The sequence below is a fragment of the Nannospalax galili genome, unplaced genomic scaffold (assembly GCF_000622305.1).
Source record: "Nannospalax galili isolate Female #2095 unplaced genomic scaffold, S.galili_v1.0 scaffold114, whole genome shotgun sequence".
NCBI classification, from domain to species: domain Eukaryota; kingdom Metazoa; phylum Chordata; class Mammalia; order Rodentia; family Spalacidae; genus Nannospalax; species Nannospalax galili.
The window spans coordinates 2,786,831-2,799,961 of record NW_008336930.1 but is presented as its reverse complement, the minus strand read 5'-3'; the positions used below and the strand labels follow the sequence as shown (position 1 = coordinate 2,799,961).

General features: G+C 42.9%; 1 protein-coding gene across 3 annotated transcripts in view; it reads left to right on the top strand.

Moving 5' to 3' along the window:
* The window catches only part of Gxylt2 (glucoside xylosyltransferase 2), a 129,279-nt gene that overhangs the window by 43,161 nt on the left and 72,987 nt on the right, over nt 1-13,131 (top strand). For all 3 annotated transcript variants that reach the window (XR_003849296.1, XM_017797757.2, XM_008831588.3), the window contains exon 3: nt 10,423-10,554. Coding sequence is in view for 2 of the 3 variants with exons in the window: in XM_017797757.2 (XP_017653246.1) it covers nt 10,423-10,554 (132 nt within the window). In the remaining variant the exon portion in view is untranslated. The remainder of the gene's footprint in view (nt 1-10,422; nt 10,555-13,131) is intronic.

The following is a 13,131-nucleotide window of genomic DNA, read 5'->3' as shown; positions in this document are numbered from 1 at the left end:
TCCTCAATTATACCTTTGTGTATTTTTTGTTGCCCCAAGGTATAGTAGTTTCTCTCTCTGCTATATGTACTGCATTAAGTATTCTTTGAAGGGCTGGTTTTGTGGACATGTATTCTTTCAGGCTATTCATATCATGGAAGATTTTTCTTCCTCTCATCTGTAATAGACATTTTTGCTGGGTAAAATATTCTGGGCTGGCATCTATTGTCATATAGAGCTGGAAATACCTTGGTCCAGGCTCTTCTGGCTTTCATAGCTTTCATAGCTTGCATTAATAAGTCAGCTGTAATTCTGATGGACTTTCCTTTGTATGTGACTTGTTTTTCTTTTGCTGCTTTCAGTATTCTCTCTTTGTTCTATACATTTAGTGGTTTTACTATGATATGTCATGGGGAGTTTCTTTTCTGATCCTGTCTATTTGGTGTTCTATGTTCTTCTTATGTTTTTATGGTGGATGTCTTTCCTTAATTTTGGGAAATTCTCTTCTACAATCCTGTTTAAGATCTGGCTAATACCATTAACCTGAAATTCTTCTCCTTCTATGCCTATGATGTGTAAATTTGGTCTTTTTGTGGTGTCCCACATTTCCTGCATGTCCTACATCTCTTACATATTCCATTCCTATGTTTTTTAATTTTCCATACTCTTTGCTTGAGTGATCCAATTCTTCAACTTTATCCTCCAGTGTTGCTACTCTGTTTTCCATTTCATTCATTCTAGAGGTGAGGCTTTCCCCTGTTGTCTCAAGTTGACTTATTGAGTTTTGCACTTCCTTCTTCATTTTTGCCTGAGTTTTCTTTAATGTTTCTATCTCTTTTGTCAATTCATTTGGAAGTTTACCACTGTCTTCTTTTAGTTCTTTGATTTGTTAGTGTGTTATTTCATTTCATTGAATTCCTTGATCATATTTATGATTGTTCTTTTAAATTCAATGTCCTGGGTTATCTCTAGGGGGTTCTCCTTATAGAACTCTTCTACAAGACTGGTGGAGTTTGGTGGGGACATAGTGTTTTGACTTTCCATTTTATTATTCTTTCGTTGTGATTTTGGCATGTGAATTTCTTTTGTTGTTTATGAGTTTCATATGAGAATTAAGTTGAATTATGCTTCTGTTTGTATTATCGGGATGCCTATATCCTTTCTTTATTGGTTATGTAAAGCTGATTGGTACAGAGTTCAGGTTCTCTCAGGTTTAATTTAGAAGGAACTGATGACTTCAGATCAGCTATTCAGGAGTACCCACAGAAGTCCAATTCAGGTTCCAGTCAGGTACACTCAGGCTTCCTTCACCATGTGGAGTCAGGATCTGGCTGTCTCAGGCAGTCCCCTTTGTTTTCAGCCCCTACACCAGAGGGAGGCCAGAGGGAGGCCAGAACTCTCTGGGGTCTGCTGAGATCAGAGCCTCTACACCAATGGAGGTTGAAACCAACCCTTCCAGGCTGACTGCTGGATCATAGCCTTAGCCTACTAAAGCCCAATCTGCCCTGGTGCCTTGGGAGGGGCCTCACAAAATCCCAGGTAGGGGGATGGGTATGGAGCAATTAGGGGAAGCTCACCACTACCGGAGCAAGGATCTGGAAGCTCTCTGGCAGTCCCCTTCATTCTCAGGCCCTCTGCCAGAGGGAGGCCAGAGGGAAGCCAGAGGGAGGCCAGAATTCGGCACTCTCTGGCAGTCTGCTGAGATCCAGTTTTTGTTGTTGTTGTTGTTTTTAAGTTGTATTAATTCTAGCCTTTCATTAAAGGAAAAAAAAAAAAAAAACAATGGGCTACTAGATGATTTCAGCAATTAAAAGTTCTTGTTGTGTAAGCCTGATGATCCAGTTTTGATCCTCAGAACCCAAGTAAAGAACTGGATGCTGTAACTCACAGCTGAAATCTCAGAACTCCTACAGTGAGATGGCAGAGGAAGAATGACAACCCTCCTGGGCCAGCCAGTCTTGGGTACACAGTGCAGGAGAAGAAATGAGAAAGCCTGCCTCAACCAAGCAGGAGGGGGAACTGACTCTGAAAGTTGTCCTCTGGTATGTGCATGCCCTCACTGTCTCTCTCTCACAAACACACATATACACAATTTTTAAAAATTCAATCCACAGCAAACTACACACACACACACACACACACACACACACACACACACAAAGCTGGGATGGAAGGAGGGCTACACTTTCAAGGAAACATGAGGCAACTAGAAAAAAACTTCTCTGTACACACACACACACAATAATAATAAATAACATTAACGTTAGGGGTGGTGAGATGGCACATGAGTAAAGGCACTTGCTGTGCAAGCCTGGCAACCTGATTTTGATCCCTGAGACCCATGTAAAGGTGGACAGAGAAAACCAACACCATATGTTGTCCTCTGACTTCTACATGTGCACCAAAGCATGCATGTGCCCACATACACACATCATGCATATACATACACATAATGATAATAATAAAGAAAAAAATTATTTAATTTCTTTTTATCTTATGTGTATGAGTTTTTTGCTTGCTTGTATGTAAGTGCACCTATGTGTGTAATGCCCACAGAGGCCAGAAGAGGGTGTTAAATCACCTGGAACTGGAATTATGAATGGTTGTTAGTTGCTATATGGGTATTAGGAACCAAACCCAGGTCTTCTGCAAAAGTAGCCAGTGCTCTTAACCATTAAACCATTTCTCAAGCCCCCTAAAATTTCTTTCTTTTTTTTTCAGTCTTTTTAAGACAGGATCTCCCTGTAGCCCCAGCTGGCCTGAAACTCGCTATGTAGACCAGGGTGGCCTCAAACTCACAGAGATCCACCTGCCTCTGCCTCCCAAGTACTGGGATTAAAGGCATGCACCACCATGCCCAGCTTTCCCTACCCCAAATTTCTTAAAAATTAAAAAGAACTTCCCACAGAGACTTAAGAACAAGGGGAAATGCCATGATTCTGAGAGCAGATTTTGTTTTGTTTTTAAGTCTTCTGTTCTTTGAGAGTCTGTGACTATTGTCGTTCCTCAGGTGAACTGAGAACTTAAGTGTCTGTGTGATCCTCTTTTGAAAACACAAGGTGAAATTTCATTGAAAATAGACCCTGGCATCTCCTGTGTATCTGGGTCTCCAACCTGGTAGCTGACCCTCACCTAGGCAGTAGGGGGTTAACACAGTAAAACGCTTCACAGATGGAGTGCCTATCAATAGCCAAAGATCACCAAACACACATGGAGTCCTGCTCCAGTCTAGTTGGCAATAATCTGGAAGCCTAGATGTTAGGTTTGTCATACATAGATGCAGTGCAGTGATAGAGATAAAAGACAAATTTTTAAAAATTATTTATTTTTATTGTATGTGTTTCAGTGTTTTTGCCTATATGCAATTGCACCTGTACATACAATACCTGAGGAGGCCAGAAGAGGGCGTTGGATCTCCTGTAACTATGGTTACAGACAGTTGTTAACTGCCATGTGAGTGCTGGAAACTGAACAGCCACAGCTAGTGCTCTTAACCACTGAGCCATGTCTCCAGCCCTAAAAGGCAAATTTGGAGGAAAGAATAAGATTAACCTTTGGAAGTGTAATAATCAATAAAATTTCAAAATATCCTGAAAGGGTGTTTTTCCACCAATGGACAAAAATCAGCAGGAGTTTCTGGTCAACCTGCAGAGGACTAGGCACAGATGTCATCTGGTGAATGAAGGGTCACATTTCTGAAACATATAGAAGTCAACTTGATCAGGATATAGAGCTGAGAGATCAGCGGTGCTGTCCAATGGCAGAGCACAAGGCTAGAACCAGAGCAAAGCTTCTAAGGATTCTATGATCAGTGCCCATTCATAGAACCTGAGAACTAGTGTCTTCTAGATTGGCCTCCAAGGCACCTTGCTTACCTCCCTCAGTCCCAGCTCTAAGAGAGGTGTATATAGGTAGACACACAGTCATAGATGGTCAGTTTGAATGATAGTCACTTTAGACCTCTGGACTCTCAGGTGGTCCCTTCTGTCAAGTTCTGCATGTTGATTCATTTGGATTGTGCAGAAGGACACCACCTGTGAGACAAGGCACATCTCAGCAGTCTTAATGATGCACAATATGAACATGACTGCAGTGGCAAACTGTCCCAGTCCACAGTTAGGTGGACAGAGCAATGTGCAGTACAGATAGTCCAAAACCCAGTGGGCATTTATGACCATCAGTCTCCCCAGATCTAAGTACTTTCTTGAACTTAGAGGTGCATAGTTCAGTCAGAATAAGGCTCAGACATCCCTAGGAGACATGGGCTATGAGGCCAGCTGTAGGATGAAAAAATAAGTAATGAACTAGAAGATACCACACAGAATGCTGCATAGAAAGATAAAGAGATGGAAAATACCATGTAGGGATTAAAAGATATTAAGAGAAGAGTAAAAATAGCAATGCATCAACAATTAGAGTTCTAGAAGAACTGGAGAGTTTAGGTGGGAGAACATGTTTAAAGAGATGATGGCTGAGAAAGACCCAGAGACAGTGGAAAACACTAGTCTACAGATTTGGAAAACCCAGTGACTCTGGACCAGGATAAATAGAAAGAAATCTGCAGCTAGATACACTAAAGCAGAACACTAAAGACAAAAGAAAATCTTCAGAGTGGCCAGAGAGAAAAGACTGCTTTCAAGGAAGTGTTAAAGGGGCAGGAGAGATGACTCAGCAGTTAAGAGTGCTTGCTGAGCAATCATGAGGAATTCAGGTCTCAGCACACAAGTGATAAGCCTGGTGTTCTGAAAATGCCTGTAACTCGAGGTCTGAGTGATCTGACACCCTCTTCTGACCTCCTTGTGCATTACACACATGCACACACAGATAAATAATCTCTTTAAAAAGAAGTTTTAGGGTTCTGGGCACACACCTATAATCCCAGCACTGGGGAAGCAGAAGCAGGTGGATCTCTGTGAGTTCAAGGCCAGCCTGGTCTATATAGCAAGTTCCAGGCCAGCTGGGGCTACAAGAAAACCCTGTCTCAAAAAAAAAAAAAAAAAAAGACAAAGAAGAAGAAGAGGAAAAGGAAGAGGAAGAGGAAGAGGAGGAGGAGGAGGAGGAGGAGGAGGAGGAGGTTGTTTTAGGGACCAGAGATATGGTTCAATGGTTAAAAGCATTGGTTGCTCTTGCAGAGGACCCAGGTTCAAATATTAGCACTCACATGGTGGCTAACAACCATTCATAGCTCCAGTCCCAGGGGATCCAAAACTCTCTTTTGTCTTCCATGAGCACTACATGGCACAGGTACACTTACATACATGCAAGCATAACACTCATACACATGAGATAAAAATAAGTAAATAAAAAAAGAAGTTTTAAACTGAAGCACATAAAGTGTGCTTATTCAAACCTTCATCAGCTCATGAACAGGTAGCTCCAGATTGCAAGAAGTTCTGGATGAAGTGAAGTCCTCAATAAGGGGGAAGTGGAAACAAGACCAAGAAAATTATTACTTAGCATGGAGCAATAGCCATATTCAGATCATTCTAATGGGAAGTCCCTAGGTAGGGCTTAGTTGACAATTTCTTCGTGGCTGAAATTAAGTAATAGACCGTCCCTAGAAATTAGTTGCTGGTTTCTAATTGGCCTGGAAAGTAACTGTTTGCACTAAGCATGTTTCTGTTGCTTAGGTAAGAACCTGATGTATTGAAATTGATTTAGCCTAATGGTTTCCCAATTAATTTTTTTTGAGACAGGATGTTCCTATAGCCCCAGCTAGTCTGGAATTCACTATGTAGACCAAACTGGCCTCAATCTCACAGAGATCTGCCTACCTCTGCCTCCCCAGTGTTGGGATTAAAGGTGTGCACCAACACACCTGGCTCCAATTATTTTTCAAATTTTTTATGTATTTTTTTGTTATGTGTATGAGTATATTGCTTACATGTAGGTAGGTGCACCCATGCCTCACAATGCCTATGGAGGTCAGAAGAGGACATTGGATCCCCTGAAACAGGAGTTACGGATGGTTGTTAGCCTCCATGTGGGCGCTGGGAATCAAACCCAGGTCCTTTGCAAGAGCAGCTGAGAGATCAGATTGACCTTACTGTAGTCAATGAGGGCTGGGATCTAACCAATGGGAATTGGCTGCAGCCCAGTCAGTCAAGTTTAAGTATGTTTGTATGTCTAAATAGAGTCATGGATTGGGTAGGGGCTTGTGTAAAGGGCTTAGGGCCTGCATTGTTCCCATAAGGGTCTTTTGTGGCAGGACTTGTTTCCATAACAGGAGTTGCTTTATGGTTGGGGGTTTTATTCCAGACCCTGAAGAGGAATAGATTGGGGTTTGGGCAAGCCTTTACCCAGTGCCCTGAATTGCCATAGTGGAAGCAGGCTCTGGGAGAAGTCTGTCAGGAGGACATGGGGCTGGGGTAGCCTTCTGAGGTGGTCGGTTCTGGAGGGCAAAGGCCAGGAGTTGGTGCTTGGCCTTTAAATATTTTTCCTTTTCCTCATCTTCCCCGGTATTAAAAAACCTTAAATGCTACATTTGGGTTCCTGTTTGGTGGTGGTGGCGGGGGGGGTCCCAGGTCTCCATTCTAGCTGTTTTAATTTTTTTCAGATTTCAGGAGCTGACTGACTGATAAATTGGACATGAAGGAAGAGGGTGCCTGTGGGGATAGGGAGGTCTAAGTTGGCATATTTGGCAATGGCTTCCATGAACTAGGCCATGAACAGAGTCAGATTTTCATCTACGTCCTGTGTGATTTCTCTAATTTGTCATAATTAACCTGTATGTGGGTGTTCTTTTGCATGCCCTCTAAGAGGCAGGTGACCATATGGTTGATGCAAAAGATGTCCCCATCATTCAGTAGGTAAGTCCAGCTGGGCTCAGCAGTGGGAAGAGCATCATCTGTGATGGGGTATTCGGTATGCCGTTGTTCATGGAGGCCATTGGCATGAGTACCTGCTGCCTGCCAAATTCTTTGTCTTTCATCAGGGGTAAGGATAGACATAAGGATATAATAGATGTCTTCCCAGGTTAGAGGGTCTGATTGTGTAAGTCAGAGAAATTCCTTCCTAAATTGGGTGGGGTTCTGGGAGAAGGAACCTAATTTGGACATAATTTGGCTCATGTCTGACAGAGAAAAAAAGACATGGACTGTGATGTTAACCTGTACTTCTGCCACCTTCCAGAGGGGAAACATAGATGGGGTTGGGGTTGGGGTTGGGATTTTGAGCCAGGAATAGGTGGGGGAAAAGGAGAGGGTGTAAAAGAAGGGGGGGTGTTGATAAGGGAGTGAAGGGTGAGGTAGTAAGTGTGAGTGAAAGGAAGTGTTTGTGGGGAAAGACTGGAGTCAGGGAGAATGGGAGTGGGGTAGATGTTGGAGGTAGCTGGGCTGGGAGAGGAATTTTCAGACAAGGAAATAGAGGCCAATGTGGAAGGGGTGGGTGAAATGGAGGGTTGGGGGATTAGAAGGAGGCCATGGACTGTGAAAAGGCTGTGAAGGAGGGAGTCTTATAGGAAGGAGACTCATCAGTTGGGTCATGCTCAGAGAAGGAGGTTGGGTGGGGAGAGAGGACAGTGGGGAGAAGATCCTGCAATAGGGAATTGGTACATGACTACAGAGGAACAGGGAGGAAGGCAGCAGGGAATATAAGAGAAAACTTGGACATAAGGGACCTCAGACCATTTGCCATTTTGTTGGAGGAAGTTCTATAAATCCTGTAAAACTGAAGGATTGAAAGTTTCAAATTCAGGCCAAATATTTCTGTTATCAAGTTGTTATTTAGACCAAATTTGGGTGCATAAATGGATCAGATGTTTAGGTTTTAGTTGAGTAAAGATGAGTTGTAAGAGATAATTTTTGAGGCAGGCCAATGGGCTATCTTTTTGGATTGAGAGATGCGACACCATAGTAGGCAGTGGAAGTAGGGAGAGGGCTGAATCCGTGGCAACAGGACATCCCCTGGTGTCAGGAAAACATCAGAGAGGCAAAGAGCTGGGATGGGTTTTGGTGAAAAGATTGGGCATCCTCAGTTCTGAACACCAAAATGAGAAGATGAGGAGCCCTCAAGATCTGGGAAAGAGACCCTCAGGGTGCTTCTGAACCTGTCCAGGTTGGAAAAGGTATTGGATGCCTAAATGGCAAAAGGCCTCTAGATTGGAGGTTGGTGGTAGAGAGAGAGGATACAAGAAGCTTTAGGTATTTCCCTTACGGGTTCTTTGAAGCAACCAATGTGACCTTCCAGATAAAGGCCTTCCCCATCTACATGGCAATGAGGCTGTGAGAGCCTGTGGCCCCAGATGGGGTGGCTGCCATTTAGCCAAAGTAGGCTCAGGGAGTGATCAAAGTCTGATGGGGGAAAAGGAAAGGAGAGGAGAAGTATTAGAGGGAAGATCTTGTTCAGAAGATCCTCCCAGGTGTTGGCACCGAAATGTTTGGAATAGGAGTTGCAGGTAGAAAAGAAAGTAACCAACCTCGACAATCCAGATTGTGAGGGGTGGCTAGCTGACTGGTGGAAATTTGCTGTAGTCATGCTGGTCAAGTAGCAGGGGAGCTTAAGTATGTTTCTATGTGGAAATAGGGGCTTGTGTAAAGGGCTTAGAGCCAACATTGTTTCGATAAGGGTCATTTTTGACAGGACTAGTTTGCAGACTAGGAATCACTTCATTGTTGGGGGGTTTTATGGGACCTCCCTTTAGGTGAAACAGGATTTTTAGGGAGGTGAAACTGCTCTGTGTGATGCTGTGGGTACGTGACTTCATGTGTTATCCATACCCACAGAACTTACCATACAAGGAGTAAACCCTATGTGGGGAACAAAAGGCAGTTAGTTAGGGTTACTTTATGTTTAGACCACATGGTGCTGATATTGGATACCCCACATGGGCCAAGATGGCAAAAGTTAAGCATCCAGAGAACTATGAGTCAGCACAAAATGGCTGACACCAGATGTCCAGAGACCTCAAAAGCAAATAGTGATATAATCTGTTAAATAATTATTTTTGACTGAGTGCGGCTTTTGTGTGATTCTCTATAATCATGGCTTTGAGGTCAGAGGTCAGATCTCTACACCTTCACTGGTCTGCCTGTGTATGTTTGCTTGTAGATCTTTGTGTCTACCCCTCCATGCTGCCTGTGTGCCTGTGTCTACCTGTGTATGCTCATGTGTGCTGGTGCCTGCAGGCAGCTGCATGCCTAGCAGGACGACCTGAGTGCTGGCGAATAGGTGAATACAGTATGTCTTGTCTCTCCACAGCTCCTCTCAGGCTCTTCCACCTCCTGGCCTTCCAGGACCCTCCACTCCTGGTATCAAAGCTTGGGCCGCACACCACAAACTTTAGTTAATAATAATCATGATCAGTATTGGTCTGTCAGCTGCAGCAAATATGTCACACTAATGTGGGTTGGTAGAAATAAAGGAAAACTAGAGTGTAGGGGGTGTAGATGGGAACTCTCTGTACACTTTGTGCTCAATTCTTCTCTAAACCTAAAGCTGCTCTAAAAATAAAGTCTGAAAAAAAAGAAGTCTGTTAAAATTTTGTCCTAAAATTAACATATGCAAAGAATATGCAAACATATTCACTATAAAAGTTTTGAATAAAAAAACATAAATAAGAAAACCCATAACCACTACCTTTAGAGATGCCCACTTTTAGTACTAGAATCCTTATCTGTCCAGATCTTCCTCTGTGTATAACAATTTTCCCTATCAGACAGAGCTATGTCATAATTTTTTTGAGATGAGGTCTCATGTAGCTCAGGCTAGCTTGATACTTTCTTTCTACCTCAGCCTCCCTAGTGCTAGGATTACAAGCATGCAGCACTATACTGGGCCATATAATAAGCATTTTTGCATGTACCACATCAATGTATTCAGGTCTTGATCTAACTACACATTATTTCATTGTATAATTCTATTGTAATTTTTATTTTCCCAGTTCCTTAAAGGACATTTAGACCTTGCAGGTTTTGTCACCACAAACCACAATGTAGTGAGAGTCCTTGTACCTCTATCCTTGGGGACCTGTTGTCAACCAGTTGCTGAAGTGCCCTTTTGGCATTTTATCCAAATCTGTATTCCCTTTGGCAGTGTTTGTGTGATGCTCTCCCAACTCCCCTGCCAACAACAAATGCTGCTTGTTTTCATGGGCCAGGTGATGCACACTTTTAATCCTAGCACTTAGGAGGCAGAAGTAGGGGCATCTTTGGGAGGAGGCCAGTCTGGTCTACATGGACAGTTCCAATACCAACTGGGGCTACGAGAAGACCCTGTCTAAAAATTAATAATAATAATAATAATAATAATAATAATAATAATAATGATGATGTTACCTTATAGGAAAAATGTTCTCTCATATAGTGACCCTAAGGAGTGGTGATGGAGCAAGGTCCTCAGTGAATCACCTGGGTTCTTCTCACTGCACCAGCCACACATCTCTGTATCTAAATCTCCACATGTCTCAGTGTCTAATTGCCCTCCCATGTCTTCCATGTTTTACAGTTACGCCAGTGGCCTGACTCATACACAAAGAAGTTTGAGCACAGACTCTACCCCATCACATTTTCAGTTGGAAACCCTCAAGAATGGAAGAAATTGTTCAAACCCTGTGCCGCCCAGAGACTCTTTCTTCCGGTAGGCACACTTGTTGTTAAGATGTGACTTGGGAAAGACTTGCTTTTGAAAGCAAAGTGAAATCAGCTGAGATATGTTCCAGACACAGCTAAAATGTGCTACTCTTTTATTCTGTGGTTGGTGCTTTTAGTCTGCAGAGCGTTTCTCTAGTCTAGAAAGCATCTTTCCCCAAGACTGTGAGTCTGAGAAAGCTTGCTTTAAACAAGAAACTTGGTGACTTGGCTTGTGAACCTCAGCCTCAGTTTCCCCCATAGACTTGGCACGTAGCACCCTGCAAATACTTGCTTCTGTTACTATTTTTCTCACAACAATTACTACTAGATGGAGCCAGAAGTTCATAAAGGGTCCAGAATTCTGATTCAGCCATTCAGTTTTGATTTTTTTAAACTGAATTTTTTTATGTTTTGCCTACATGTATGTATCTGCACCATGTGCATGCAGTGGCCATGGAGGCCAGAAGAGAGTACAAAATCCCTAGTACAGCCAAGGCCCTGGACTCAATGCCCAGTATCACATAAAAAAGAAGGGGGAAAGAAAGACAGAGATAGAGAGAATATGAATCCTTAATAGAAAAATCATTAAAGATGTATCAAAACTGGGGCCGGAGAGGTGGCTCAGTGGTTAAGAGCACTGGCTGTCTTGCAGAGGACCCAGGTTCAATTTCTAGCACCCACATGGCAGCTAACAACTGTCCATAACCCCTGGGATCTGATGCCTTCTTCTGACCTCTGCAGGCGTGCTCAACATACATGCAGGCAATACGTGGTGCATGCCTTTAATCCCAGCACTCTCGGGAGGCAGGTGGATCTCTGTGAGTTTGAGGTCAGCCTGATCTACATACCGAGTTCCAGGCTAGCTGGGGCTTACAGGGAGACCCTGTCTCAAAAGGAATAAATAAATAAATAAATAAATAAATAAATAAATAAATAATAAATAAATAAATAAATAAAGGCACTGGCTGCTCTTGCAGAACACCTGGGTTTGGTTCCTGACACTCACATGGTGGCTAACTATTGTCATTAACTCCAGTTCCAGGGAATTTGATGCCCTCTTCTGGCCTCTGCAGACATTGTATTCATAGGTACACATACATGAATGCAGGCAAAACACTCATACATGAAAAATAAAAAACAAATTTAAAAAAAGGTTTAATATACCAAAACTGGAACATTAAACAGGGCAAGAAATTTCAGAGTGTGAATTGTAACAATATTTCAGAGGGATCTATGCCTTCTAAATATATTACATGGTGTCAATTAGACAGCCATGGGCCTGCTCCCTTGGAGCTTAAGTCTGACAGGAACTTAAGTATGATCAAGACTGAGGCAAAGAAGATGTGCCATGGGTATATATAACATGGAGTGACACTGTGTTCTGGAAGAGATCTTAGAAGAACATTTGTGGGCAGACATAAATGAAGTGAGGTTAGTGGTTGACAAATGTTTGGGAGTCATGAGAGAGGAGAGGTCCAGCAGAAGGACCAACGTGTGCAAAGGCCCTGATCTGGAAGGAGGCATGCTTTCCAACATAAAAGCCCATGCTAACTAAACTAGAGAGTGAAGAAGGTTGAAGAGGTCAGTAGGGGCTGGAGCTTGCAGGCTCAGAATGCCCTTGTGGATATCTACTCTTCATTTAAAGAGCAGTGGAAGCCATTGCATAAACCTAATATGACAATAGGATGGGCCCATTTGTGTGTTAAAGACATCACCCTGGTCCACCTCATGATGGACAGTTAGCTCAGACCCTGAGCTTAAAGGCCTTAATGACGGATCGGAGGCCTGCCTAAGAGATGAATTTTAACATCTCTTATCACTGACTCAGAGTTGAAGGGGGTGAGATAAAAAGGATTTCACCCAGGTTTAGGTTGATCCACTTAATTGTCACTCTCTTCTGGGTGTGGTGGCACTCATCTTTAATCCCAGCACTCAGGAGGCAGAGGCAGGCAGATCTCTATGAGCTTGAGGCTAGTCTGATCTACATAGTGAGTTATAGGCAAGCGAGGGCTACATAGTAAGACCCTGTCTCAAAAAAAATTGTCTATATATAACCATTTATGACTCACACAAAGGGAAATTTCTCATATGGTTCAACTTAAGAAAAAGATGCTGATAATGTATAGAGATGGAAAAACTGGAGGATAGAGTTTGGGTAAAAGGAGAGGCAGTACTGAAATTGCTGTCATGTTTGACTTCAAGGAACCTGGGACTACCCAACCAGGGAGATTTTCCTCATCTATTGGTCTGGAAACTAAATGGTGAACAATATTCTTAACATTTCATGGGGGCTGGAGAGATGGTTCAGCAGTTAAGAGCACTTGCTGCTTTTGCAAAGGACCCAGGTTTGGTTTCCAGCACCCACATCAGGTGGCTCACAACTATCTGTAACTCTAGTTCCAGGGGATCTAACAGTCTCTTCTGGCCTCTGTGGGCACCAGCATGCATGTTAATACACATAGATGCATGCAGGCATACATATATACACATAAAATAAAAATAAATAAATCTTTTAAAAAATGTTTTTAATTGGGCTGGGCGTGGTGGTGCATGCCTTTAATCCTAGCACTTGGGAGGCAGAGGC